This window comes from Balaenoptera ricei, chromosome X (assembly GCF_028023285.1).
Source record: "Balaenoptera ricei isolate mBalRic1 chromosome X, mBalRic1.hap2, whole genome shotgun sequence".
Taxonomy (NCBI): Eukaryota; Metazoa; Chordata; class Mammalia; order Artiodactyla; family Balaenopteridae; genus Balaenoptera; species Balaenoptera ricei.
The window spans coordinates 100,240,117-100,265,706 of NC_082660.1; the positions used below are offsets into that span (position 1 = coordinate 100,240,117).

The window sequence follows — 25,590 nt, forward strand, 5'->3', positions numbered from 1 at the left end:
TATTGTGGTTTGGATTATGTAAGGCAGTGTGGTGAAGGCACTGCGGAAGTTAGACTGAAAAACATGGTAGGAAAAGGAGCGAGCTAAGAGAACTACAAAATAATTTTTTAAATGATCGCGTGCTGGACTAGACTAAGTATACTACAACTAGGTCATTTGATTCATCATTGCAGAAGCGTTGAAATATTCTAGGAGGTGGAGCTTGGGGGATGGGGAAGGGCTTCATGGAGGAGGTGGCATTTGTGCTGGGCCTTGAAGGAGGGGTAGAATGTTGATAGAGGAGGAACATTTCAGAATGACTGACTCTAGAGAAATTTCTATAGAAGGACTGAAAAAACAAGAGGGCAAACAAACACCCCCAGGGAGTGAACGGTCCCAACTGGGAGAAAAGCCTGAGGGGTCTCAAGCCCCCCAGATGGGGTCTTCAGTACCAATGATATTAGGAGGCACAGGACAACGGGCTTGTTTGTAAACCTAGCAGCAGCAGGAGGTTTCACATTTGCAGTCAGGGGCCCCAGACTGGCTGGACTATGCCGGGATGGAGTCTCTCGTCCTTTTATCCTGCGTGGTCCTTATTCGTCCTTCCTCTTGCCCGCTGACTGCCTGAACGGTAGTTCGTGCGCGCCCACGTGCGCGTGTGTGAGTGTAGGTGTGTGTGGATGCGTGGGGGACCGAGGCTTTGTCTCCCACTGCAGCTTCTTCCACTTTTCCCTCTTGTGGCACACAGCTGGCTTCCATGGAGCTGGAGCTCGGGCCCTTCCCACTGTCTGAGCCTCACGGAACTCCAGCTCTTGATTAAGCACCTAGGAAGCTTCCTCAACATGAAGGTAAAACCTACCGTGGGGGGTGACTTGGGTCAGGGCAGGACTACACTTTCCGGAGGTGGTGGGTGGTGGTGGTGGTGGTGATGGCGGTGCCGGCGGTAAGGGCTGGGGATGTATAAACAGGCTCCGGCTGCTGGGTAAAAGGCTGCTGGGACACCTGTAGTGTTCAGTCAGGAGCTGGGATGTCAGGCTAGACCTGCTTGGCCTTGATCACCCCTCCCCCTTCCTCAACGTGCCCTACAGCGGAGACGTTTTGGGCACCTGAAAACAGCTAAGACATCGGTAGGGAATCCAGGCTGTTTTCGTTGTCCTGCATGAATCTCACCCCCGGAAGCCCCAGAGATCTTTCCTTGGCCAACATCTGTCTGATCTCCAGATAGGACTGTCACCTCCCCCTGTCCAGCTGCTGGAGGTATATAGGTTATGTAGCTACTTACGCTACTCGGATCGGGAGGTATGGGGAACTTATCAGAAGAAAGGAAAAATTAATTACTGTGAATTTCTTTCTTTCAAAAGATTATGAATCCTAGATAAGATCTAGCATCTGACAGAAAATAAAAGGATGGGAAAGCTCTGTCAGGATTCCCTGGAGCTGGAGATTTAGAGCTCAGTGAGATCATCACTGGAAATAACCTTGAAGCTGATGTGGCCTTGTTTAACTTTGGCAGTTGGGCCACCCTTCTTACGCAGGTACAGGGACTTCAGATCACGGCAGTCACTGGGGTCAGCATCCAGAGTAACCTGCCCCAAGAACTGATCACAGAACTTTCGTCTGTTCCAGACCTGGAGAGACAAGTCAAGAAAGTGAAGATGAGCAACCCTCTGTAACATCGGACTTTGCCGAGTGGCATCTAGAACCTAATGCCGGGCTTTGAAAGGTCTGTTTAAAAATCAAGAGACTGTATTTCCTGATACCTCTCTGGCTAAGGGGAAAGTACCTCAAAGAGTAGAGACGAAAAGCCACCAGAGTTCAGAATCAACCTTGACCTATGAGATGGCCGCCGAAAGGCAGCTGGTCAGAAGCATTAAGTCAGAAAAACAGCCAAACCACAGTGCTCCATTCTGAGCAGCAGGGCGAGGGGCATGTGAACTGGCATATACTTCCCCACATGCGAAGTTACAGTACCTGTGTTAACATGTGTATCTGCCAGCATGCGGGCTTCTGCCCACAATGAAAGAAACAGAGGAGAGGAGATTTAGGATGGAGATTCATAAGGAAGCGAGTGATTGTGCCTGGTGGGAGGTGTCTTCGAGTACAAAACAAACAAACAAAAAACCAGGATAAGCCTTGCTCTGTATCCTAGACATGTGTGAGGCACTTGAGATCATCCAGTATCTGGTACTGAATATGAGCCACCTGAGGGTCCCTGTTCACATCCTTACCTGCACTATAATAGGAATGTCAGTGGTCCTTCTGTAGAAAATGGCCTGGGTGTCAAAAATGGCATGAACAGTATTCTTTTGGACAGGAGAACGGACTTCCTCCTTTCCACACTTGATGACCAAATATGGGTTTACAGCTGGAACAAAGTAACATTTATTTTTAACACAGTGATTAAAAGTCCTCTTTCTAGATAGTCAAGAAACTATCTCACTAAGTCTATTCTGGGACTTTTAGCATAACACCTGGGTACTAGAATGACCTAGAACTTTGGTTCCTATTTCCCTTTTCTTTTCTATACTTTATATAGGGATATAGAAATGAATATTAGATAGGCCCTTGCCCAAAGACTTTTATATCCCATTTTCTCTTTTTTTAAATTGAAGTATAGTTGATTTACAACATGGTGTTAATTTCTGCTGTACAGCACAGTGATTCAGTTATACACATATACATTCTTTTTAAAATATTCTTTTCCATTGTGGTTTATCACAGGATATTGAATATAGTTCCCTGTGCTATACAGTAGGACCTTGTTGTTTATATATATCCCATTTTCCTACCACGGTTGACAGCCATTCTGACTTTTCTACACGGAAAACACCACTGGAGAGAATCATTTGTGACCATCTTTTCTAACCATATATGCAATAAATGAAACTGAATTTTGCTTTCCCAGACACCCCTGCAGTTCTTACTTTCATTGGCATACTTCTTCTCCAGGCCCTCGGCACTGTGCACTGTGATCTGGGTGACAACCTTGGGGTAGCCACGAGCCAGATTCCAGCAGGACATCTTGGGCATGTCCAGAGTCAGCTCCCTGGAACATCAAAAAGAAGACACGTCATCCATGACGAATGCCCTTTGATGAGGAGATAGGCTCGCCAAAGCAGACCTTGTTGTTGAAAAACATGAAATGCCAAGTGACCTAGCCCATTCCTCCTCAGACATGGCTTATATTTTATGAGGATGTTTTCCTTTCCCCTTGCTTTAAGGCCCAGCAGATAAAGATCAGAGTAGGCAGGGCTGGGGTGAAAAGGTAGCTTTGGTGACCCAGCACTCAGAACATAATAGAGGAGCAGTGAGGAGTGCTAGCTGTTTAAGAGAAGAGAGAGTCAGCCAGAGAACAGAAGATAAAATATAAGTGGAAAAGCTTAGGCTATAGGCCTGTTCTCCTTAAATGGCAGCTCAAAGCACTGAAGCTCTGACCTCCGCAGGGAACTTCTCACAACCCACACCACTCTGAGAAATCTTTCTCCTGCCATCACTGCAGTTAAATCTGACTTGAACAAGTTGTCCCTTTGAGTGTCCACCTAGGGGAAGAGGGCCAAGAGGGTTAGGACTGGAGGCAAAGCACAGAATGGGAGTTGGCAGGGCTGGCCAAGGACACGGCACCTGAGCTGGACAGGCACTTCAGAGAAGATTCTCAAGAGAAACTCGCTGGTGCGGCCATGCTGGAACATAGTTGGGACAAGCACGTAGTTGCCCTTCTTCAGGTACTTGCTCAGAAACACGGTGCGCGTGTCAATATAAGTGGAGGTCCCCGCGCGCTCCTGGATGTACAGGTGGTGGAGGCGGAATTTGCGGTTCATCTCCACCTGGAAATGCAAGAGAAGGAGATGCTCCTCCATTGCACTCAAATCCTAGTTGTTGCGTTGGAAGATCCCAGCTCTTCTACTTTCTTTATCCCTCGACCTTTCTTAATTCCCCTAACCCCAAGCTGTCCTAATTTTGACACTGTTTGCCATCATTCTCTCCGCTCCAAAGGCCCATTCTTACCTTGAAGAGCTCAAAGCCGATGATGTAATTGTCGGGTCTTCCCATGCGGCGGTAAGTGCGCAGGTCCTTTTGCTGCAGAGACATGATGACCTTGTGCCCATCCTCGGGCACAGTGAAGATGTACTAAGGGAAAGAGGCCAGCAAGGAGCTTAGTTAGCACTTCTGTTTCAGACGAGCCAGCTCAAATTTCAGGGAAGAAAACTCTACCTTGCGAAGCAGAGACTTGGGTTATGTTCTGGGCTTTGCCATTGACTTGCTAAATGCAGATCCTAATGTTTGCTTCTCCCTATGGCATTCAGCATGTGTTGAGAGAGCCAACTTCATACCTAGGCCTTTGATGCCAAAGAGGGTATGCTTTGTTTTAATAAGTTCTTGGTAGGATCTTGGGTTTTTTTAAATTGTCGCCTTATGGGCTTCCCTGGTGGCACAGTGGTTAAGAATCTGCCTGCCAATGCAGGGGACACGGGTTCAAGCCCTGGTCTGGGAAGATCCCACATGCCATGGAGCAACTGGGCACGTGTACCACAACTACTGAGCCTGCGCTCTAGAGCCCGCGAGCCACAACTACTGAGCTCATGTGCCACAACTACTGAAGCCCACGTGCCTAGAGCCTGTGCTCCACAACAACAGAAGCCACCACAATGAGAAGCCCTCGCACTGCAACGAAGAGTATCCCCCGCTCGCCGCAACTAGAGAAAGCCCGCACACAGCAACGAAGACCCAATGCAGCCGAAAATAAATAAATTAATTTTTTAAAAATCTTATAAACTGTCCCCTTGTTTTTAAAAGCTGTACACAGGAAAATTTGAGAATCAACAAAGACAGAAAGCATCCTTGCTTGACTTAACCTGACACTGCAGCATTCCCCTAGGCTAGCTTCCTATTGCCAGCCCAGATGCGTGACTTGTGGAAGGGGCCGGATCCATTTCCTTGGTGAATCGATGCTTTGCTATCACCATTTTAAGGATGCTGCAGGCCTGTTCTAGAGACTTCCCAAACATCATCTGGGGAATCATGGTGCCATTGGGAAGTAAGACTAAAAGGCATCAGATTTCTCTCTCTCTCCCCCAACCCTCCCACCAAGAAACAGGAAACAGATGCAGAAACATGCGCTCACGAGGCCCCCGTCGGTCCATCCTGCACAGACACTAACAGTGAAGCCAAAAAGCCCATTTCCCCAGTTTGGTATATGTTCCTGATAGTTAAAGCATTTCCAGGACTGTAAATGAAGGGGGGCGGCAATAGGAGCTTTCTTTTCTTTAGGGACAATTAAGGTGGAAGGAATGGAGAAAACTATGAGTTAAGTAAATCAGCCCACCAGCTTTAGTATCCTTCAAGATGGCTGGCCAATGAAGCTCATGGAAAGAAAAGACACACTCATGTGTAAGGCTGCAATATAGTCAGAAGTCTTGTCTCCTGTGGGTTAGCTCATCAGCAGGTTTGCAGATAAAACCATCAAGGTTATTACAGGTTCAGGCTTTGGATGTTTGGATTTTTTGCTTTGGGGTGTGCCTGGGCTTGACCTCTAATGTGTCATCTGGAATAGCACTGTAATGGGAGATGGATGGAACGGGGTCATTGACAGGGTAGCGATTCAAATCCTGAGAAGAATGACCTGGTATTCTAGATGAGAAAAGGGAGGCCTAATGATGGGGTTCAGAAGAATCACCTGCATGAGAAAGAGGACACATATAGTAAATGTGTACCCAAGGGAGCAATTAGGCAGTAAAGAAATGAAAAAGAATTGAGAAAACGTCAGGGAGCAGATCCTTTCTCTCTAATGTGGGACCATCACAAGGAAGCAGGGAGTGTCAAAGCATACCCAGCAATATGGTCAGGAGAGAGGCAGCCAGAGGAGGTGGCTTGGATTTGATAATGTCACCAAGTCACGTCTCTGCAAAGAGACACAGTCTGCTTTACAGGCATCTGAGCCAATCCCTATGCATCTTGGTTGATGAATATTACACAATAGCTGCAAATGGGAGAAGTGATGTCAAAGAAATACTCCAAGGTGAGACCTGGCTTCCTATTGCCTTGATAACTTGAAGGCAAAGAAAAAGCATTTGATTTAAACCTGGGGATTCTGCAGGAAGGTATCACGGTTGTTATAGCAGCCTCCTGAACGGTTCATCAGGGGATCATCATCCACAGTCCAGCATCCCACCACCGATTCCAGCTCCTTGCGGCCAAAAATAGGGTTGTTCACATTGCGGCAGACATTCAGTTCATGGAAGTTGCGGCAAAAGTCCTCCAGGCTCATCCTGAATGGAAGGAAAGAAATGAAGATGATACTTAATACCTACCCCGGCAGTTCCATGTGGAAGCCCCAATTCCCTTTAGCACAGAAAACCTCTGCTCACCAAAACTCGCCATCATCAGACATAACAAGCCCCAGGTTCTTGCGATCTGCTGCAGTCAGTTGCTGCCACTCTTCAGAACTAAAGGCAAATGAACAAAGGGATAAGCCATTATGTTTGCCATTGACTTCCTACAGTAAGCAGGATGCCAAAGGAACAGAATACATGAGGACTGGGACAGCTTTGTCTCACCATCAGCTAAGTCACAGGCCCCATGTCCGAGAAGGACCCACAGATGTCACTAAGCATTGACAGCCCGCTAGCAGTCTGGAGGGATGGGATTGGAAGAACGTATAGGGCTTTGCGGATGCAGCAATCAAAGTGGAAAACCACTCACATCTCACTCCAGGGCCCACTCCATTCTTGTCTTCCCAAGGGGTTCCTCAGACGAATCATGTACAGCTTCTCAGTACTGAAGACCTCCACGAGTCTTTCTCCAAGACGGATCTTGCGAATATCAGTCATGGTGTACGTATGGCCCTTCAGTAGACCCCAATCAGTTTCAACTTCTTGTTCCTCCTGATTGGGAAACTGAGAGCAAAGAAAGATACATAAGGGCACAAGAATTGGGAGATCCAAGGCTTGGCTCTTCCTCTTCCTTGATTGGTTTACCCAAGTATGGTTGAAACTAGTTCTCTTATGCAGATAGAAATTTGATCCTGCCACCTAACTTGATACAAAGCAAGCCAAGGAAAGGAAATAAAGAATTTAATATAACAACTCAAACAATTCAAATGACCCACGGTAGTACATTGAAGAGCATTGAAATTTGTTGGGGTTGGTTAATTCTTTGAGCAAACAGCTATAACCGCCACACCCAGGAGCAGAGGCAGGAGGGATAATTTAGCAGAGACTATTTACATCAGCTCGGATGCTACATCGGCCTCCAGCGGGATGACTGGTACAAAAGGATAATAGGTTAAAGCTCCTTAGCCTCTGCGCCAGGGCTCAGCGCCTATTGTTAGCTTTCTGAGTTTCATAATGACTTGTCCTGGATCTCCAGGGTAAGGGTGATGTTCTCCACCAAATGTCGTGGTCTCCTCTGCCAGAAGTGAGCGAAGAGTGGTTTTGGTGAGTACAAACCTCAATGGAGCAACAGATCAGACCTCCTTTGGTAAATGTTTTGTACAGTTCTCCAAACAGCTTATACTTCTCCTCAACGAGCTCAGTGTATCTTCCCTTCTGCATGTCAACAGTTTCAGCCAATGTGCCAGTGAAGTCCACGATGATATCAGTAGTGGTCAGACCATCGAGGGCTTCATAACAGCCAAGCAGCCTGGGGGCAAATATGCAAAGTTATCTTTGTAAAAGTATTTTTCCAGGTCAAGGACATCTTGTTCCCCCAAGTTAAAACAGTCCTTGCCCAGCCAGCCTTTACCGGCTAGCTTTTCTCTAGGTACAAAATGAGAGATAGTTTGAGAATATAGTCAGATTTCTAGGTTTAGGCTATGTTGATCTAGGACGGTCCACGCAGAAACTTCTTTCTACAGGTAAATATTAGACAAGGAGAAAATCTGTGGCCATAATTCCATGTGATCTGTAGATCAGCAGCAGGAAGAGGGCACCTGGGAGCAGTAAGGGTTTAATGGAAACTGGAACAGCTGATTTCTTTCTCATCTGGAATTATGGAGGGCCATTCCCAGGTCCAAAGCAATGCCTTGGATCTGACTGATATCCTACCCAATTTAAAGCCCAAGGCTAAGCTGGGAGAGCATGAGTTCCCAAGGATGAATGTGACCTTCCTTTCCTTGTGTAGCCTGACCACTGACTAGCCAACCCCCCTCCTTACTTGGCATAAGCTTTCTCCAACAGAGCATTCCAAAATTCATTCATGGAGGTGGAGAAGGAGAAAACGAGATCTCCATTGATGGTGGGCAGCAAGTCATCAATCACCACCTCGGTCCATTCTCCAAAATGCCAGAAACGGAAGCGAAATATCCCAGCATATTTATCTAGTTTTCGAGGGTCCCATTCCTGTTCCTTATGGTTGGGAATTGTCTGGAAATATAAGAACATTCAATCAACTGTTATTCACCAGACCATATCCAAATATTGAGATTACAGTTGACTTCTGGCAAATCCCATGTGGCAACAGGAAGCACACCAAATACATTTGGTTTGGGTCTAGGTAGGAAGTCCCTGGTAGGGCATTTTTTCCTGCAATTTTTGCTCCCCCAGTTCAGTTTTGCTGAGGATAGTATTACCATGCTTGCCCTGAATACACACAGGGTGACTGGGGGCAGCAAGTTATGGGTTAAACTATTTACCACAGTTAATCTACAAACTCGATCATGAGAGACTGTCTACACAAACATATTCGTGGTTGCATATTTAACCACATAAACAAGGCATTTTAAAAAGCAAAATCAATCAAAACACAAGGCCCCCTGTGGTTTCAGTTTTTAAAGGTCCATCCTAGAGAGTTCGTGCAGATTCTATAGACTATAGATTTTATTCACACCTTGAATAAAATTACATTTGGGAAAGTCTCCTTTTTAAATACAATTACACATTCATCTTCTAAAATTGTTATTTTCTGAAGAAAATGCTCTAATTTTTCCCAGGTCAACACTTCATTGCCTTGAACTCTGCCTAAATGCCAAAGGAATTTTTGTACTCATAACTTATTAGAACCTTTTCAAGGATCTAGTTCTTTCTCACCTTTTCTTTTGTTCATATCTGTCAGTGACTTCCTGGCCCCCAGTGGCTTTTTACCCCAGTAGGTACTGAGAATGCAAGTATGCAGAGCTACTGAGTCAAAGTACTGCAAGTGACAAAAGATCACCTAATATGTGTGACAAAGCAAATGGAGTAAAATGCTAATGGTAGAATCTAGGTGAGTAAATGGGTGTTGACTGTAAAATTCTTTCAACTTTCTGTATTTGTGAAAATTCTCATAATAAAATTGAGGGAAATCACCTGCAATCGTTAATACTTCTGACTTCAGGAATTAAACAATCTGAGACAGTTACGAGCTGACTTTTCCGAAAGTTACTAAAGAAGACAAGGAGGTGGAAACCGAGTGAGGTCGGTACCTTTGTCCAGTGAGACTCCTGAACAGCCAAACAGGAAAACGCAGAGACCATTGGCTTGTGCCCCAGTCTCCCTTGGGTCAGCTGGTGATTGCTGATATGGCCCACAATCAGACGGGGGTCATCGCAGATGTCCTGTGGATACAACAGTTGGTTCTAAGAGTCTGGGAAGTGTTCCCCACGGGTCAGTGTGAGCTCAGCTAGGCAGGACAGACTTCACAGATGAGGTAAGGTGGAAAGATTACCAGGACTTCCACAGGTAGGAGAAAGGAAGGGTTGGGGGGTTGTGGAAACAAACACAAAGCAAGTAGCTCATCAAGACACAGGAAAAAGGGTCATGTGGGAAGGTGGCAGGAGAAATGGAAGGAGAGGATGCGACTGAGACAGGATGAGACGTGCTGGTGGGAGCCCTCAGACATAGCTATCATTGAGGTTTAGAGAGTTTTCACTGCAGCAGTGAGCTTGTAAAGAGGAGAACGAGGGATTAGCACATTACATTCTGATCCTATTTGTCAGGATGAGATTTTCTGAAGCGCCTGTGCTCAGATGGGTGATTGCACTTAAAAGACAAGGCCTGATAGAGGTGGACATTAATGCTTCTCCCTCTCCAGAAAAATGAGTTAGGAGACCTTATACATGAAGCCCTTTCCTAACATAAAGCAAAGGCAACAGCGGTGTCCATGCAACAAGATTTCCCCACATCTTTGGATGAATACAGATGGCAGCAGCACTAATAGCAGGTGGTAATAGACCGCGTCTAGGAGCACTTCAACAGATACTCTTTTCCCACAGCGGATGTTCAGAACCTGGACAGAGTGGGGGAAGTATTTGTTTGAGGCGTATGTGTGTGTCTTTCCCCAATAGATCATTAGCTGTGCCATTCCCACTGCAAGTAGGAAAATGAGGTCCAAATAATACAATTCCAGCACAATGTAATGGAGGAATTTTCAAAGTATAATCAATGCCTAAAGGAAGGATCCCCAAAATTTCCCTGGTGGTAGACAAAATAATTTGAATAGTGGTGGTAATGTTCACGCTGAAGCCTTACGGATGACTAGAGTTAGCAGTTGGACAAGGGAGAGGTATGGAGGCATAAGGAGTAGAGAGACAGTCATGGACAGAGGTATAGTCACATACATGACACCATATAATTGAAGACACGTTTGCGTGACTCAGAGTATCAGCCCTTGCAGAGTTCAAAGGCAGGAAATACCAATGAAGTCTTGGGTAGATGGAGACAGCTTCGTGGAGGAGGCCGTTGGCCAGTACCTTGACATTTTGCTTACCCAGCAGAAATAAATCCTAGTCTCAAATGGAAAGAAAATCTAGACATATATCCTTTAAAAAATTATTAAATAGAGACAGCTATATTTTTCTGGTTCTCAAACCTCTTTTTTTTAATGGACATAATTCTCCTTGATGAAGGGTCTGGTCTACAGAATGAAACATTCCAAATATTCTTTAAAAGCCAAAATAACTCTGGAAAGGAATAGGCATTCTGGGCAAGGACAAGTCCAAACTGAAGATTAATTGGTCATCCCTTTGCCAAAAGGAGAGAGTTAGGTGGGTTGTCGTCAGCTTTGGTTTTCTGGTCTTTTTTTTTTTTTTTAGATGCATGTCTGGTGTCTCATTACTTTTTAGTCTTAGGAGAAGACTTCTATCTTACTAAATTTTTTTCATGCATTGGGAGCTGCCTGTTTTTTCACTTATTGAACATAAAGCAGGTGTGTTGGGTGGATTCAATCCTGATATTCTTTCTCTTCTGATTGTTTCTTTGCCCTTTCTAAGATGAGACGAAACACAGTTTTTCCTTTCTGAGTCAGGCATTACCATTTTATTTGTAGCAAGATGTAAAGTTATACAGTGATTTCTTGGACTTAGATGATGCATATAATAGTTTCCAAGCATGAAAAACCAATAAAGTGAACATCGATATGTGGAAAAGTGTGTTTTTAGATTATTAAGGCAAATTATTTGCTGGTTTTATGTAGAGTTATTAGTGGTTGGGGTTATATTACAGTGTCTTGATTTTCCACAAGGCTTTAATTCACAGCAGGGATCTAGGCTCAGCAAACACTTTTGGCATGTCAACTTCTATTTAAGACCTAAAGGATCATGTAAATAAGCAAAAAGACATGGAAACAGAACTCAAATTGAGGAACTGGATAATTATTCTCCTGTCGACTAATGTGAATGTGATTTTACATTTATATATATATATATATATATATATATATATATATATATATATATAGTGTGTGTGTGTGTGTGTGTGTGTGTGTGTGTGTGTAAAGCTGTGTGTAATCATTGGAGAACATACATTTGGGCAAAAAAAAAACACCTTATTTTCCATTTCCTCTCATAAACTGGCCCATGCCCCAGTTTTACTTCACCACTCTTCATACTTGATGGATGGCTATTTAACAATGGGTTTTTAAAAATGAGTTAACAGTCCATAGACTGTCAAACCTGGAAGGAATTTAGAGACTATTTAGTCAACCTGCTTATTTTACAAATGAGGAAACAGGCTCAGAGAAGGGCAGTAACTTGCCTCTCCTGTCATTTAGCTAGTTAGTAGACCTAGGATTAAAGTTTTAGGTTCTTCATATACAGTTAGAGAAGGAACCTCTAGACATCAGCTGGTTCATCCTTTTGCCTTTAAGTTGATCAATGGTCACCATGCAAAGGATAATACTGTGAAGCTCTTCAGGGATGGAGATGCAACTAATTCTCTCAGTCATCCATCCCAGTGTTTTATGTCTCTTTGCTTAACGCTCACCTAAAAGCTCTCCATCATTCTGGAAGACTGGCTTAACTCATGTCTTAGCTTTTGGTTCTAGGCTAGATATCACCAATGTGCTTTAATCTCCTCAATTTCATCCACGAAATATGAATCAAACTCTTATGTATGTCAGCACCATGATGTGAAGCATGGGAGAACATTTTTATTAAGCCACATTTTTTTTTACCTCTTTAAGGAAGTGAAAGACTAGAAATAGCTAAGGAGGTAGAAAGGGTAGAGGGTAATGAGCCAATGCAAATCTAACAGCCAAATGGACTTTTTGGTGACAAATTTGAAAACAATGAAATGGATATTTATTGAATTTTCCCCTAGATTTAGACAACTGGCTATAATTCCTGCGGGGGTAAGGAAGCAAGGCTGGAGACATTTTCCTGTAAGTCAAAGCTGGGATGCAGAGCGCAGATGGGACGTTGCAGCCCAAGCTCTGCTGAAATGGTAGGGAGTGGAGTTGGAGGAGAGGTCACAGCTCACATAGTCACATATTTGTGTGGCTTGAGAGGTAGGGAAGATTGCTGAACCTCTAATGGTTCCCAGCTGTGTTGGCCTAGTCGACGTGATCCTTGAACTGGGCTGTTTGTCAAGGCAAAATAATTTCTTAGGGGGAAAACACACAACTAGGAAGTCAAGCACCAAGAGTAAATCCAGGAATGGTCTCTGCAGACCCCCATCCCTGAGCCAAAGCCTTCTACTGATACAAGCAAAGCAGCGTCTCTAGGAAGTACGTTCTCTTAGCTGAGCATTGAGAGATCCTCCCATTGTCCTTACCTCATCTCCTTTCCCAGAGATCTCTGGGTGGTGGGGGAGGGAGGCATACAGTTATAAGCCTTGGAGTCCCACACATGTCACTCTATGTGGCTCTCTTCGCACCTACCACATCCACATATTTAGCAATTTTTTTTTTTTTACACAGGTGAAATTTGCTGACAATAAACATTGAGGTCCAGGGTAAACCTCAAGAACCACAGTAAAATGAAAGGCTGCCTAGAAAATCAGCAGCCAGAAGAGTGGAGGCATTTCAAAAGTGCTATGGGCAGTCTAGCAGTCCCATGGGGATGGAGACAGTGTGGACACTCACAAGTGAGGCCGGCCCTGCAGTAGGTACATTAGGACTGAGTCCAAGGCTCTAAGTCGTCCCAGAAGGCCCAGGGCTGCCATTCAGGGCCTGAGGGCTTTATCAGCTAGTCCAAGCAACCATTATCTTATCCTTAGAAAATTGTACCATCTCCAGACACGGCATTTATAGGTGGACCTCGGCTCAGGGACCAATGTTGAACCACCTGCACAAGGAGTCAACTTTACTTGCTGGGGAGTTTTGCTTCTGCATGACGATCTTGTCATTGGTAAAACATTCTCTTCCTTCCTAACCCCTCCAAGGAAAACTCAGTATGGAACCATAGAATAATATCTTAAGCCCAACTTCCACTTCCAAACTGGACAAGCAAGTCACTACAGAATTATCTTCTTCTTTAAACCTTCAGACTTCTGCAAGGAGACTCCGGGTGTAAATCCCAAACTGCTTTATTGGGAAAAATTTATATATCCGTGCAATGGAATACAGTTCGGCGATAAAAAGAAACAGATACATGCTACAACATGGATGATCCTTGAAAATCATGCTAATCTAAAGAAGCCAGTGACTTTTATGATTCCATTTTAAGTGAAATGTCCAGAATAGGCAAATCTAGACAGAAACCGAAAGTACATTACTGGTTGCCTGCGACTGGGGGGAGGAGGGGTTTACTCCCTGCAAATGTGCACAAGGGATTGTATTGGGATGATGCAACTGGTCTAAAACTGGATTGTGGTGATGTTTGCACAACTCTGTAAATTTATTTTAAAAAATCATTGCTTTGTATACTTAAAGCAACTGAATTTTATGGTGTATAAATTGTACTTTGATAAAGCTGTTAGCGTTTTTTAAATTCAGAATCTAAAATAAATAGGACAGATGGCAAGAGTATTGGCCTATTCAACTCTTTTCGATTGTGTCAACAGAAAAAAAACACTTAGGACTATTCACGTGGAGGGACATGATCTCTGGGAAGAAAAAGAAATTCATGAACAGTCTAGGCCAAAACTGCTCTACAGGGGTGTCCCATTCAGCTGGGTGTTGGAAATTTCTATTAGCACAAAGAGAGAAATATTTCCTCCTTTATCGGGGTCCCTCATATGCAATCTCTCTCTGCTTCTAATGTCCCCTCTCAACCGTTCCCTCCCATTCCTCCCACCTTTGCTTTAATCCGGAACCTGATCGGCCTCTTCTCACCCAAGGTAGTGAAAAGACCTGGGCAAGCGCCATGGTAGTGGAGGCTGAACTCAAAACCTGACCAGGAGAGCTGCCAGATCTTGTGCAGGTGCCCTGGCTTCCTCCACAGCTGGCTGTGCAATCCCCAAAAGGCCTTGCTCCATTTTAGCAGGAGACTAGCTGTGTCTGACTCGAAGACACGATTGTAGCTGGGTATGAGTCAGTCAGGAAAAAAGCCAGAGGCGGATAGGAGGGGAGAGTCGCTGCAGGGAGCTGGAGAAGAGATTTTCTGTGGGAATTTGGTGGCTAGATTTCAGCCTAAATATCCTACCTGCTGTCTTAGGATCACACTGTAATTCAGGGGAACTCAGCTCTTAGAATCTGCTAAGACTTTACATGTTGAAGGTCCAGGAGGACAGGGAAGCCCAGGAGGACAGGTCTCAGGCAATATATCTGTGTACCCAGGAAGCTAGTAGCCGGGGTCATTGGACCAATGGAGGTGTTAAGGAGAAGGATCTTCCTCTGAAAGGTATGGGCAGATGAACTGGCACCGAACAACTGCAAAACACTCTCATAATCCCTGCCTATCTAAAGTGGCTCCTTAGGACGCAGCAGGGAAGTGGCAAGTGGGAAGAAGGGGAGCTCAATCCTGCCCTAGGATGGTGGCACTTGACTGCAGTTGGTTGGTTTGATTAGCAGTGGTGTTTACAGACATGGAGGCTTTGCAACCCAGGAGGGAAAGAGACAGAAAATATCTGGTTAATCGTGCTTCTTCCATTTTAGAGACCTCAGAAACTAACCCTGTTTGAGTATGAGGCTGGGTGGCATGCCAAGGGACAAGATGTCTGTAAGCTTCCCTGCAAATGAGGATCTCAACCTTGCCAATGAGGCAGGTGAGTCCAACGACCCATCTGGTCTTCCTGAGCCAATTTAGAGAGGCCTAGGGCTGTCTCTTGGCTTTCCTGATGGGAGGCCAGAGAACTTTGACATGGTTCTTGCCCATAGGCTTGGCCTCCACTCTGGCTAGAGAGGAATCTCCAGCTTTTTGAAGAGGCTCAGATGGTGGTCCGGAACCTTGTTTCTCCCCCTACTCCCCACAAGAGCCCCCCTCCCCAACCACTCCAATCCACCATGATCTCCTTTTCTTCAAAACCCTATATGATTTACTGGCTATATGCCTGAAAATAGCATCTCCTCTCTGCAGCAGTAATTTCTTATTTAACTCTTCGATAGCTCAATATCCATCTCACCAGCTGGAATGGGAGTCCCTCGCCCCAGGCCTCGTCTGCATCTTGCACAGAGGCGGGCATAGAGTAAGCGCTCGATAAATGTTTCTCAACTGACTCTCTCTTTGGGCCTAATTAAGACTAAGCTCAGAGTATGCTCTCAAAAGGCAGAGTATGGATCAATTAATGGGCGTACAGCATCAACACAGTGAGGAGGATGTAAGAACTTACTGGAGGGAAGCTACCTATTTTATCAAAAGAGACACGAGCAAATCTATCTCCCTGACATGGCAGCATGGTAGAGTAAAAACTAATACAGGCTTTGGAGTCAAACCTGGATTCAAATCCCAGCTTGTTAGTAGTCTGACCCTGGGAAAATTCTTACCTTCCCTCTGAGACACAGTTTCCTCATCAATAAAATGAACATAGTATCTACCTTTATTTTTTACACCAGGAAAAAAAGAATTACATCAAAGTGGTTTTTAAGATACCTACCTCACTAAGCTATAGCAAATTAGGATGAAATGGAAAAATGTATAGAAAACTCCCAACACAGTATCTGGGCCCATAGTAGGCATGCCCTAAATGCCTATGCCTTGTTCTACCCCATTCACTCTCTCTTTCTGACACTCCAGTCACCTTGGAAGGGGTATCGCTTGCCTCAGAGGCAAGATGGATTATTGCAGTGGTTATTAAGTTTTTTTCCTTCCCTGCTAATTCATCTAGGACTCAATCCACAGAATTTGGAAGATGAAGGCAAAGGACGAAGGACTGAGCCAAGATGCGGGAGGGAGGATGTGTCTAAAGACAGGCCAATACAGGAAGCACTGTTGGCCTGGCTCACATCAGGAGAATGGCTTCATGTTGGCTTGCGATTTTACTGCCCATCAGATCTCCTGCCACCTCGTCCAGGACCTCACCCCCATCCATTATTCCTTCTTTCTTCTGTGTCTTTAACCTCTCCTTCTTTACTATTTCCTCCTTAGCCTATAAATATGTTCAAGTCTGTCCTATTTGTAAAAGACACCCTCCCCCAGAAAACCTCCCTCAATTTCCTGCCTTCTTTTCAGCTACTTCTGCCCTATTGATCTCCTTTCTTTCATAGCCAACCATCAAAAAAGAGTGGTGGCCCTCATTATCACCATCCATTCATAAGAGTGGATCCCAAACAGCATATTTCTATTTTCTCCATGCATTTGGGGGGGAAAAAATCTTACCTCTCTCCATACTGAATTAGTGGCTAGTGAATTCTGCTCATGTTTTCCAGATTTGTATTGCAGGTCAGTGATCTACAGGGACGTCAACAACTGGAGGCACAGAAACTCAGCAGCAGTGTAATCTTCCTTCTGATGGAGAGAACTTCTCCAACTCTTATATTCTCAGTGGCTATCATACTTTATGGGCAAAAATGGAGACATGTCCTCTGAGTCACATAGAAAACAAGAGCCTTGACGTGACCCATGTATCTTGGCACCCCCTGGTGGCAACCTACATAAACCGAAGTAGCTCTTGTAAGAACTCCCTTTAGGAGTTCAAGCTGTGGAAATTGTTCATTGAAGAAGGCGAACCTTGAGTTGCTGACTGAGATGGTTCCATAATAGTGCATAAAAAAGTTACATCATGAAATAGGATCAGAAGGTCTTCAGGATATTGTGAAAGTCCAAGAATTTTCATTTCGTAACAGCCCTTGGTGGCTTATATACCTGGTCACCTACTTTGGGATGGAGCCCAGGTTGAATATCCTTCTATCTAGTCATACCCTTTAGATATAACCAGGTTACTGTTTATTCTCCAGATTCCAACATCCTATCATTTTGTACATTGACCTCCCACTCATGTAGGACTTGTAAAGGGGTTCTGAGACTTGCTTTAGAGACACAATATACAGATGTTCCACAGAGAACCATAGTAACTATGAAGAGGTGGTGAAAGAGCTACAGTCCTACTTGGATCCCACTTTGCTAATTGTGGGAGAATACAGATGATGGTATCCAAAGAGCAGCAAAGAAGTCTCCCTCCCCCAATTCAAACTCCATCTTGTCCCTGTTGAGTTTATTTCATTTATGCTCACCATATAAGTTTTTCTCTTCAATGGTCTGAGATTATCTTGAAGTTGCTGTCATAGGTAACTCAGTAAAGAAACAAGAGTATAGTTGCTTTCTGAGTTACCAGATTTACTCAAATGAACTTCCAAAAGAAAACAAGCATGGTATATCTCTTTTTTGTTCTTTCTAAATTACGAAATCTGATAAAATGTGACTAAAATTCAAGATTCCTCAAGTTAGAGCCAGAAGCACAAATCCATAAAACTTCCCATTTTAAAGCTGTCTGCTGGGAATTTTTAGGGCAGTGAAAATATTCGGATACTATAATTATGGTTATATGTCATTATACATTTGTCCAAACCCATAGAATGTACAACACTAGGAGTGAACTCTAATGTAAATTATGAACTTTGTGTGATTATGATGTGTCAGTGTAAATTCACCAGTTGTAACACAGGTACCACGCTGAGAGGGGGCATTTGATAATGGGAGACACTCCGTATGTCCGGGGGCAGGGAATACATGGGAAATCTCTATACCTTCCTCTTAATTGTGCTGTGCTCTAAAAATATAAAAAGGATATTAGGCTATAAAAAATAAATAAAGTTGCCTGCTAAACTGGTCTATACGCAGTGGGCTGTGTGAGTGAAATAGCGGACCAAGTAGATTTATGATGAAAGAGATCAAGAGGGAAACAGAAATTGAAACAACAAAGTTACCTGGGGACGTTTCCACACCACCTTCCCAGGAAGCAGTCGGTTGTAGAAAAGTGAATCATTCTCAGGCAAAAAGGTTGGATCACAGAAAAGTCTACCATCCCTGATGCATTCCTGCTTCAGTTCCTGGTACTTCTGGTTTTTGAAGAGCTTCAGAGGAGGACCCATAATGTCAAACTATGTCTAGAATGAGAAAATTGTTGTTACTGAAGGAAGACGTTCTCAAGTCTTTTAAAGATTCCCTGAGATTAGACAAACAGTTGTCATCCATTGATTTATTCCCAGAGCTAGGCACCTCAGTTTTAGCTTTAAAGGAAAAGTCACCATTTTCAGGGAAAGAAGGGCCCAGGGTCTGCAGCAAATTAGTTTGGGGTTTGGGATAAGGCATCTAAACCATTTCTGGGTCTCAGTTTCCTCATCTGCCAAATGGGGTAATACGGGCCTTAACAATCTTATTGGAAAAATAGATAATAAACGTTAAGATTGCTAGTTAAACGTAAGTCATTATAATTTAAAGGGCAATCTTCCATCTTCCACTGGCAGGGAGGAGTTCAAGCACAGAACAATTGTAAATTTGAAGAGAAAGGGGGAAAATCGCTTTACTATATTCAGAATAATTTGGTGCCCTGAAGGGCCACACACTTTGTGCTTGAGGGGAGAAGCAGCCCCTTTCACTTCTAACAAGCCCTTTTACACAATTCCTTCCCTTTTATCATTAAAGAGCTTTGCGTTTTTATTACTGGCCAGGAAGACTAATGCAAGAAACAGAGCTCAGCAGATGGCCTCCAAAGACAAGGAAAGATAGAAAGATTGTATGTGTCTTTCTTCTTCAAAGTCTGGTGTGCAATCATTTGCGCACCATAAAAGGCAGACTCCGAAATTCAGTTACACTAATTTGGTGGATTCTTATCCCATGTCAATACACTGTTGCTTTCTTTTCTTAAAAAAAAACAACAAAACAACTCTCACATGGCTATACATAGAATTAATATAGTGGCTCTTCAGGCAATGTCTATCAGAGTGCCCCACACTCAAATGCCCCTGACCACTGGTTTTTATGAGGATAATTTGAAAGGCAAATTTGATTTTAAACAGCTTTGGGGTGATAATAGGGTTTTCAATGACTTTGCCTGATTCACAAAGATAGATTTGTAATGATTTTAATGATCCTCTGATGACAGTCAATGGTAAATAGAAGGGGGTTGTAAAATCTATATGCACCAAGTATTTCAAAAATGTATTTTAAGGATAACTGTGTCTATATTCTATGATTACATGAGGGTTGAAACAAAACATCTGGCTAAGGTCAGAGTGTCTGCTAAAAAATGGACGAAATTTGAAAAAAAAAAAAGGCTAATTAATTAGCACTTTAAAGAATATCTGTGTAGGTAACACAGCTCAAAACTCAGTTAATAATGAGGCAGTTGCTATTTTATAAAAAGTGTAATATTAATCAGACCTCTCTACTATCTTACTTCCTGTTCCTTTAGTATTACATCGAAATGTCTCACTGGTAAAGAAGTCTCCCCATTTGAAAATCATAAAAAAATTTAATTCGATGTTATTTGCAACCTACAATATGTGTAAACAAACTTACCCTTTCTCTGAATCCAAGGAATAAGAAGCTGAAAATAACCAGTTTTTCCATAGCCTTGTTTATTGGCAATTGTTTTTCAAATGGAAGGCTACAGGAAACTGCAAGTACTGAAATGCTTTCAGTCATCAGATTTAAGTCTGTCCACGGGTTTTAAATATTAACGTGCATTTCACTGTGTTTGAAGTCGTGGACGGTATCAGTAAGAGTTTTCCATTAAGCAGCATCAGAGCCAATCTGAATGTATGCCCAGGGCTCCTTTCTGGGGCCTTTTACAAATGGACCCCAATTTTTACATGTGCTCAAACTTACAACAAACCCTACCGTGCCTCTTGCTTTTCCTGGAAGGTTGGGTGGATTGCCAGAGGCTGGGGGCTGCAAATGGGGGATCGTCTGGGACAATTAGGATATTTAGTTTCCCAGAGCCTCCTAGTCTCTGAACATTTTGGATAAGTGAGTATTTCCTGTTCTTGGGAAGGCCCGTTGCTACTGCCAGTCTACCTTGTTACCTAGTCAAATGGCGAGGCAGGCAAGGCGCCTGCAAAGGGAATCGCTATTATATAAAGAGGCCTGTCTACAGATAGAAACGGCATCAATTGAGAAGAAAATCAAGTTTGATTTTCAAAACCGGTATGATTCCAGTCGACTTTATCAGAGACAGAATGTACAGCTGGTGCAGAGAATTCAAGCTTTTTGGGTGAGGGCACATGCGTTTTGGGGGCACACAGGAAATAAGGAAGAGCCAGCAATAGCCTCAACTTTGACAGGCATTCGTTAGAGTACAATTGCAGTCCCACGCCCCGTCGGACCTGCGGAGTAGAATTGCCCCCTATTTCTGACTAGGTAGCAGAAAACTATATTCCATTTGCTGGGACCTTGGTTTCTTTGTGCCTCAATTTTCTCAACAGGGGAGCGGGGTTATTTATCTTGCCCTCCTTACACTGGGGCTCTCCCTAATGAGATGGTTAGTGTACAGGTGTTTCGAATAAGTAGAAAGGGCTCCATAAGTGCAAGATACACACCGTAAGTCCTCTCACCTAGCCTGGCACAGAGCTAGGTACCCAGCCACTGTTCAGGAAATATTTGTGGAATGGATGAATGTCTTATGTAGAAAATTAATGTTTGTGCGGCAATTTATTGTTTGAAGGGTGCACATCAGCTCATGTTCTCTTCATGGCAGCCATGAAGCCTCGTCTGTGTAACACCCGGTTTAGTGTGCAGCTTCCTATCACACCACACTGCCTTCTTAAAGAAGGGATTTTTTTTTTTTTAGCTCAAATGAGGAAAACCCTCCAACGCAAACATGATACCTAACTTTGAGGCATTCTGCCTAGAATTCATGGCCGTGGTGGATATTGAAAAGGTTCTTTATTTCCATGGTTTGATGAGCATGGGAGAATCCGAACACTTCACATCTCAGGGTTCATCAGTTAAGTCTCAGAAAACTTTTGGAAACTCAGAAATTTGTCTTGGGTTTGTCATCAACAACTTGCCCTGTCAGGGCATAGGAGAGTGGAGAAGGGAATGTTCCTTCTTTGTTATCTTACTGTACCCAGCTGTGAAGACAAGAGAGCCTTTAGGTTAAAGACTACATATAGGAAAGTCGGTAAACAGAAGCAAAGCTGGGGTTTTGAGTATCAACCAAAGAAGGCCTCCAGCTAACAACGGGAACATGCACATTTAAGAAGGGGGACCCTGTGTCCTGAGGGCTAGTATTATGGGTGGTTGGGTGAAAAAGAGTGTGGAGTTTTGTATTGAGATAATGGTCTTAAGAAGTACTGTTTGAGTGGGGATCCTCCATCCAGAGAGAATGAAGAGGCCACAGTTAGGAGAAGGAGCTTTTGCTACTCACCGGACTAGAAAGCTTGGGAAGCTGGACAAAGTCTTAAGAGGAAAAGCACTTGTTCTTTACCTGTGGGTCAGCCTTAGAGTAGAAACCAGATTTTGCTCGTAAAAATGAAATCTGGGGCTTCCCTGGTGGCGCAGTGGTTGGGAATCTGCCTGCCAATGCAGGGCACACGGGTTCGAGCCCTGGTCTGGGAAGATCCCACATGCCACGGAGCAGCTAGGCCCGTGAGCCACAACTACTGAGCCTGCGCGTCTGGAGCCTGTGCTCCGCAACAAGAGAGGCCGCGATAGTGAGAGGCCCGCGCACCGCGATGAAGAGTGGCCCCCGCTTGCCACAACTAGAGAAAGCCCTCGCACAGAGACGAAGACCCAACACAGCCAAAAATAAAGAAACAAATAAACAAAGTAAACAATGCGTTTAAAAAAATACATTTAAAAAAAAAAAAGACTAAAGTTTAAAAAAAAAAATGAAATCTGCCTCAGTTTACTCAAGAGAATTATGATCTGATAAGAAGAAATCCAGTCTGCGGTTTACAACCTGCTTTCAATTGCGGTGAGTGGGAGGGCAGGGGAGGGTATTTAAGGGGGAGAGAGGGAGAGAACAGGGCCCCCGAGGGTGTTGTTCCTGGCTGGTTTCTCCTTTTCCCCAGTTTCCCCCTTGTGTTCTACTTGGGGCAAAATCGGAGGTCAAAGCAATTAGGAGTTTGCAGAGCAAAGTGAATACAGAAGACTTAACTCTGTCCTGGCATGAAGTAGCAGCCACTTTCACCACAATCGGGGGTCCCTATCCTCACCCCTGGGGGTGGTGTGATGACAGAAATGGGGCTTGGAGAAGGCGAAGTAATACAAATTCAGCATCCACATTTTACCCAGAGAAGAGTGCTTTCCATGTCTACACAGGCAGAAGCATAGCCACACCTTAGAGAATGCATCTACCAAGGAACGTATGGTTCTTCAGATTCAGATTGTTGGCCAGATATTCTGAGGTCTGAAAGGGACCACAAAAATCCTCTGATCCAGCCTTATATAGGACACAACTACTCTGCCCAGAGAGAAGACCCTGTTCAAAGAAATTCCAAGAAAAAAGAGTGCACAATTTCCTTTAATTCCATTGTTGCAGAACTCTATCAAAAAATGAAAAGCAATTCAAAATCATGAAAAGAGCACACATAGTCAAGAGATCCAGTCCCAAATACGATCATTTAGTGTAGATAACATCTCTGTCCCTCAGTTTCCCCATAAGAGCAATGGGAATAAAATGGCTGCCCCATATACACCTCAGGGTGTTATTCGGGAGATCTAACAAAATTAGGAATGTGAACGTGCTTTTTAACTATTAAGGATAAGACCAATATAGGGCAGTAGTATTAGGAAGCGCTCGTTCTAAGCAAGTTAAATCCCTTTTCTGTCCTTAGTGGAAAATGAGGAGATTTGATCACATACTTTAAGTAAGACACACACAAACATTTGAAAGACCAATATAAAATGGCCCCTCTGCCATTCAGTACCTCCTCTCTCTTCCACCTCTCCATTTTGGCTGACTTGCCCCACTACCCCTTTTATTTTTCCCTCTTGGCTGGAATAAGCCCATCCTATAAGTCTAATTTTATAACCTTGCGAAAATCTAATTCCAATTTTTCTAGGATGTTACATTGGATGGACTCTTAGAGATAGATCGCTTAGTCCAATTCCTTGCTTCTACAGGAAGGTGAAGGGACTTGTCCAAGGTTGCACAGTTGGTGACAGAGCTAGCACTAAAACCTGGACCTCCTGACTCGTTTTACCACAATTAAAAAAAAAGGGGGGGCTGGAGAATGCCAACACAAAACCTCAAGACATTGCTTTTGAAAATTCTTATTGTCCTCTTCTTACAAGAATGCACTTAGGAGTTTTGTTTTTGAATTGCTGTCAGAAGGTGAGATGATTTCAAATCAAGGCTAATCAAAGAAACACTGTTTTGGGGTCACAAAGGGGCTTTTTCTGCTTTTAATTTAGGGACTGAAAAGTCCCAAGGATACGGAAAGCCTGCTTTTTAACCTATTCCTGACTACACAAGTGTTTAGACTTCTGCCTCGCCTGCTAAGGACTCTAAGGATAAATAAAGAATGCTATTCAAATCCCAAGTATTCATAAACGCACATGCGCGTTTGTGCACACACACTCACATACACACAAACTGCAAGAGGAATGCAAGTTAATTAGGCGTCCCCCGTAGAATCTTTCCCTAAATTCCTTCAGACTATAAAATGTCCTTAATTTCACAACAAATGTTAGCAAATGAGACATTAGTCGAATTTCAATAAAAACATTAATTACAAACCAGGATGCTTTATCCTGAAGCCTGAAGTGACTGTCAGGATGGCAGAATTTGTTTAATTTTCCTACGTGCTTGTCACCATATTTCAAGCTCCAAATCCTCAGAACCAATTTTTAATTGCAATGCTCCAATCCTTTTGCCACCCCGTTCTCACCCCAGCCTGCTCTGGTCAAGTAGTCCAGTTAAGCCCCCAGAACAATGTAGTTGCGGTGGGGACGGATAGAGCCCCCAGCTGCAAATGTAAGTTTACACCAATGCAAGAATCAGAGAAAAACAAAACCAGGCCAGCCAGGGGCTGATCATGAAATAGCCAAGATCAACCTGTCACCAGGACAGGAAGACCCCGGCTCTGCAGACAGGACAGACTCTGCTGCCATTCATTCCCTCCTGTGCAACAGTGTACCACCCATGGACCCCGCTTCCAGGGCTTAAAGACCTTTTGCACACAGTGTGGCTCCAAGATTCTGCCTGCATTTCAATAATTTGCCCACAGTTGGGGGTCAGCAGAAGCTAGAATAAAGCCCTGAAAATGGGGATTCTCCCCCCTCACTCTTGCCTCCCAGGTTTGTCCATCCTTACCAGGTATTTTAAGTAACAGAAGACCAAAAAAAAAAATTAAAAAACCTTAGCAGATATCACCGGAAAAGTCTCATGGCCAGACAACCACAATTACCCCTTAGAGACCCCCCCCAAAAAATAAGCAATCCAAAATTCCATTAGTTTTGAAGTTTCCAAACTGCTATCACACACACACATTCCACTTTACCTATAAAGTGCAAGTTTCTTCATCTCATTGAGATTCTAAGTTATCCAGCAAAGAAAATTGCAGGATGAGTTTGCGAATGTCCTCCCTCCTCACCTGAGTTATCCCGGGAGCCTTGTTGCTGCTGCCGCCGCCGCCGCCGCTGCCACTGCCCTTAGCCAGGTAACCCCTACAAAGTCTGTTCAGTCAGTGCGGCTGAACAAAGATTCTGGCTTTCTTAACCTGAAAACTATTTGGGCTGTACCAAGCTCTGCTCACAGGGGGAGGTGCCTTGCAGAAAATTCAGGAGCCTTTGCCCCGCCTAGCAGTCAGAAACTGATCCAGAGTCATGAGGAAAATCTGGAAAGCACCCCTACCAGATGTGCAGACGGGATGCCCACTCCAGATCCACCCACCAGCAAACTGAAAAACCCAGGAAAACACGTTCGAAAGCTCTTTCTGTTCCAAGGAGAAATAGGACTTTTCAGGGAGGGGTCTGAGAGATTTCTGACTTTTCTATCCCAGGGTTAATAGTGCAGACCTGAGCATGACTCGAGAGAGGACTTGGAGAGAAAACTCTTGAAGCGCTGGCAGAGTTCTTGTGGGCTCGGCCCCGTACACGGATCTGTGCTGGTGATGAGGACTTCAGCAAGTGGGTGGGAGTGAAAGAGGAGCCGGTGG

The 25,590-nt window shown here is 44.0% G+C and overlaps 1 protein-coding gene across 1 annotated transcript; it reads right to left on the reverse strand.

Annotated features, from left to right (window-relative positions):
- On the reverse strand, positions 1 to 25,111 carry CAPN6 (calpain 6). Its single transcript, XM_059910232.1, has 13 exons — positions 25,027 to 25,111; positions 18,412 to 18,591; positions 9,377 to 9,508; positions 8,131 to 8,339; positions 7,425 to 7,617; positions 6,679 to 6,872; positions 6,345 to 6,422; positions 6,059 to 6,245; positions 3,985 to 4,107; positions 3,601 to 3,803; positions 2,904 to 3,025; positions 2,208 to 2,344; positions 1 to 1,607 (listed from the first exon to the last, which is right to left on the reverse strand). Exons 2-13 carry the CDS (start codon positions 18,574 to 18,576, stop codon positions 1,425 to 1,427), a joined length of 1,926 nt encoding a protein of 641 aa, XP_059766215.1. The 5' UTR covers positions 18,577 to 18,591; positions 25,027 to 25,111; the 3' UTR covers positions 1 to 1,424.
- Between the last annotated feature and the right edge of the window lie 479 nt (positions 25,112 to 25,590).

Bases quoted from the DNA above. Each gene is read 5' to 3' on its own strand.
- CAPN6 (XM_059910232.1), bottom strand. From the start codon at position 18,576: ATGGGTCCTCCTCTGAAGCTCTTCAAAAACCAGAAGTACCAGGAACTG. The intron at 6,873-7,424 runs GTTTGTACTCAC...CTTTGCTCTCAG, and splicing joins TGATCTGTTGCTCCATTGAG to TTTCCCAATCAGGAGGAACA. The intron at 6,423-6,678 runs GTGAGTGGTTTT...ATTTGCCTTTAG, and splicing joins AGTGGGCCCTGGAGTGAGAT to TTCTGAAGAGTGGCAGCAAC.